Source organism: Lolium perenne, chromosome 1 (genome assembly GCF_019359855.2).
Source record: "Lolium perenne isolate Kyuss_39 chromosome 1, Kyuss_2.0, whole genome shotgun sequence".
Lineage (NCBI taxonomy): Eukaryota > Viridiplantae > Streptophyta > Magnoliopsida > Poales > Poaceae > Lolium > Lolium perenne.
Genome location: NC_067244.2, coordinates 216,482,096 through 216,485,850, shown reverse-complemented (window position 1 = coordinate 216,485,850; position 3,755 = coordinate 216,482,096). Strand labels below are relative to the sequence as shown.

The window sequence follows — 3,755 nt, the reverse complement described above, 5'->3', positions numbered from 1 at the left end:
AATTAAAAGCATTAAGATTTGTACATGAGGTATCTCTTGGTTGCTGTGTCCTGGTGCCATCCACCACCCTGGATGTGGTCTGAGGATGCCCAGCGGTTCTTGTACTTGCCCTTGTTGGCTGCACATGATTCAGAATATTGGTCTCCATTCTCCTTCCATCAACACCAGAAGTCACCTGCATCTCTTCTTGAGTTAAACCTTCCTGCGTATCCTCCTGGAGATTGTTTGCAAATAGTGGAAAAGCAAAAGACGATGCAGCAAAACGTGCAAATTCCCCTCTTCCAATATATAGCTAGTTCATCGGTTGTAAACTTGCAAATTTCAACTGTATATAATGTTACAAACCAAACAGATAAGGAGTACAGTACAACAAAAGAATGTACAATCGTAGGCACGACGGCTGATCAGTCTGATCAGGAAATCAGATGCTCATGCAACCAGCTCTTCATCAGCGCGAACGCGTTCTCGGCGTCGCCGTCGTCCTCCAGCGACTCCGGCCGGTGCGCGAACCCGTGGCCCCTGCCGGCGTACACGGCGGCCTTGGCGCCGCTCGCGCTCTTCTCCAGCTCCCGCACCGTCTCCACGGGGCACAGCGGGTCGCCGTCGCCGCAGACGAACAGCACCGGCGCCGCGATCCGCGCCCCGAGCGAAGCGTCCATCCGGGACCCGTAGAAGCAGACGCCCGCGCAGAAGCAGGCGTCGGCGTCGCGCGCCAGCGTCTCCACGAGGCGGCCGCCGCCGTAGCAGAAGCCCACGACGGCCAGCTTCTTGGACGCCGCCGCCTCCAGGAAGTCGTCGACCAGCCACTTCCGGCACGTCTCGATGTCGCCGGCTACACGGTCCGGGCCCTGCTCGGCGAGCCAGGCCTGGAACCCGTCCATCGGCAGGCTCTTCTTCCACGGGTTCCCCCGGAACAAGTCAGGCACCAGAACGCTGCATACATGCATACATTGATCAAGCACAACGACGTGACAAAATGCTGAACAATTGAAACAAGTGATGAATTGGTTTGGATCAGAGAACGGCGAAGGTTGGATGGGTTACTTGTAGCCGTGGCATGCGATGCGGTAGGCGAAGTCCCTGGTGGCCGAGTCCTCGAAGCCGAAGATGTCGGAGAGGAAGAGGACGCAGGTGCCGTTGTTGTTCTTGACGGCCTCCAGGAGGTACGCCCGGACGCTGTCGTCGTCGCCCTGCCCGATGACGACGTCCGTGCCTCTCACCAGCTCGCACGCCTCGTCGTCGTCCACGGTGCTGTTCGCCACCTCGGCCTGGGTGCAGCGTGGTTTGTACTGAAACCGGCGACTCTGTCTCTGAAGGGAAACTGAAACTGCTGCGTCAGAGCACGGAGAACGTTCACTGGAAGTTCCCCTATTCTGAGATGAGATTGCTACAGTTGCGATTGTTTTCAGACAACTATTGATCGGGGAATTCTTGCAACCAGAGTGTGCAATTACCAGAGAGAATAGCAGTACTCTCTACTATGTACATTAGTAAACTGACATCCTAAGAAAATTGTATGAACAATTGACCAATTCGTCGATCGATTCCTCTGGAGCTAAGGGCTACCGTGATCAGATTCCACAACCAATCCAATCCGAAACCCAGTTCTGTCTTCGAATTTGACACCTAAACTCCTAAATCAACGACCAGTGTACCACATGCCACAGATGAAATCCGCACTGACTAGGCATCAGGCAGTGCGTAAATGGATAGAGGGGGAACTGAAACGAACACGTACTTACAGAGGGCGACAAGCGTGTAGACTGCGGGGTCGTCGCCGGCGCAAGCGAGCAGCAGGCAGCGCCGAGGTCGCGCCGCCAGGACAGGCGGGGGAGCGACGGGCACACTGCGCCGGCGGCCGCCGTGGCCGCCATCGGATGGCTGCGACTGAGCAGGTCTATGGTCCGGAAGCTAAAAAACGAACGCGGGAGAAGGTCTGGCTCCCTGGCTGTCTGCTTGCCTAGCCACCACAGGCTTGGAAGCACAACCGCGCGTGTGGATATTTTTTCGTCCTCACTCGTGGGGTTTCTCCCGTCGAATGTGTTAGAGCAACTCTAGCACGAAAGCATCCCTTAAAACAGCCAAAATCTGTATTTTTTTTGGCATCTTTACAGTTTTGGTCGGTTTGTGTCGCCTATCAGATCCTGTATTTGCGGCCTAGCCCCTAAACACTGAACATTTCACGGGAGCCCGTGAAATAGTCGATTTAGCCAGTATATATAGAGGCCGAAGCGATGGCTACGGGTTGAAACCCTAGTTCTCCACTGCCGCATCTGCTGCTCTTCCGCAGCCGAGCCCACACTCCGGCGACCAAGTCTGCCGCATCCTCCTCACCCACCCCGGCCCCTAGATGCCTCGTGGCAGGAGTTTCGAAAGGGAGGCGGATAGATTGGGGGCAGAAGCGCCCCGCCGCATCGCGAGCCGCCAGTCTTCCACAGTGCGCAAAATGGGTGCGCTCCGGGGCAGCATGGAAGCGTAGCGCACTACGCTGGACGAACTGGGGCCTCGTGTCGCGGGGAAGCTCACCCCATGATGTGGGTATTACCCTCCGGGTACCCGACATTACCCTACGTCCTCTGGCCCACCAATTTGCCCATCTGAAGCATCGCAACCCAAGATGGACCAATATGTCCGTTGTACGGTGAAAAAATTGAAGGGGACGGATTCTTGAAGAACAAAGCAAGGGGACGTCGAATAACGAAATGATAGATCAAATCTCTTTGTATTGTAGTCGATTCCGTGCAGGACTCTCGGGACCTGGCCTCCTATATAAAGGCTAGGAGAGGGTCTGCCGGATCCTATCTCATAATAGCATACAACCACACGCACACCAAAAACCCATAAACCTTGCCTCTCGGCGAGATCACCACCATATAGTCCTTCGGCTGCCCTATTGTAATCAATTTCACCTATAATCAAGATCAGATAGACATGACGTAAGGGTATAGTATTACCTCATCGAGGGCCCGAACCTGGGTAAATCTCGCTTCCCGCTTGTCTGGTATCCGATGTCTCGTGCTAACCTACAGGATTTCGCTAACCCTAAGCCCATCATGCTGGACATTAACGAGGAGCCACCTCGTCACCCCATACGCCATTTCTGGTGAGAGATCATCATCCGTCGGTCATCGCCGACACCTCTCTCCCTCACCATCGGACAATGAGGTGAGATCGGCCGAGGAGGAGGCGTCCGTGAAGCATTTCATCGATGGCAACTTCGTCGATAACGACGACGAGGAGGCGGCTGCGACCGATGCGGCCCGCATCATCAGCGAGGCGGAGCCGGCCACAGTGTGGAGGCACGAGAAGGCCGTCGTCCGTCAAGTATGCGCGTACGAGACTGCCCAAGAGGAGGCCACCGTCCTCCGCGTCAAGGTCGAGCGCGTCATCCTTGACGACAACTAGAGCTCATAATCTGCCGCGGCACCTACAGGCCCCGGTGAGGTATCCGGGGGCGATTTTTGGTAAAACTAGGTTAGCCGCCGCGTAGATTTAGGTTGTAAGGTGCTACTTTTGTAAAATCAATGATGTATATAGTTCAATTGCATCGAAAAACTTGAGTTTCCCATGAACTCCTATTTAAATTCTCCCGCGAAATTTGATTTCAAATTTATAGGTTCACATTTACGGGATTTGATCTGCGCGAGCCTAAGTTTTAGCTAAAAGTTAACATCTTCTAAGTTTGACCAAGTTTATACGAAAAAAAATGGATATCTAAAATATCAAATAGACATTTTGAGAAACTATACTTTCTG

At 53.9% G+C, this 3,755-nt stretch overlaps 1 protein-coding gene across 2 annotated transcripts; it reads right to left on the bottom strand.

Annotated features, from left to right (window-relative positions):
* Positions 1–260: 260 nt before the first annotated feature.
* Positions 261–1,996, bottom strand: LOC127324111 (uncharacterized). 2 transcript variants are annotated; one of them, XM_051352162.2, is made up of 3 exons: positions 1,743–1,996; positions 1,045–1,310; positions 261–933 (listed from the first exon to the last, which is right to left on the bottom strand). In XM_051352162.2, exons 1-3 carry the CDS (start codon positions 1,872–1,874, stop codon positions 414–416), a joined length of 918 nt encoding a protein of 305 aa, XP_051208122.1. In that variant the 5' UTR covers positions 1,875–1,996; the 3' UTR covers positions 261–413. The 2 variants fall into 2 exon arrangements, with proteins under 2 accessions (XP_051208122.1, XP_051208121.1); XM_051352161.2 differs by having other exon boundaries at positions 1,045–1,321; positions 1,739–1,991.
* Between the last annotated feature and the right edge of the window lie 1,759 nt (positions 1,997–3,755).

Bases quoted from the DNA above. Each gene is read 5' to 3' on its own strand.
- LOC127324111 (XM_051352161.2), bottom strand. From the start codon at position 1,874: ATGGCGGCCACGGCGGCCGCCGGCGCAGTGTGCCCGTCGCTCCCCCGC. The intron at 1,322-1,738 runs GTACGTGTTCGT...CAGCAGTTTCAG, and splicing joins ACGCTTGTCGCCCTCTGTAA to TTTCCCTTCAGAGACAGAGT. The intron at 934-1,044 runs GTAACCCATCCA...GCATGTATGCAG, and splicing joins ATCGCATGCCACGGCTACAA to CGTTCTGGTGCCTGACTTGT.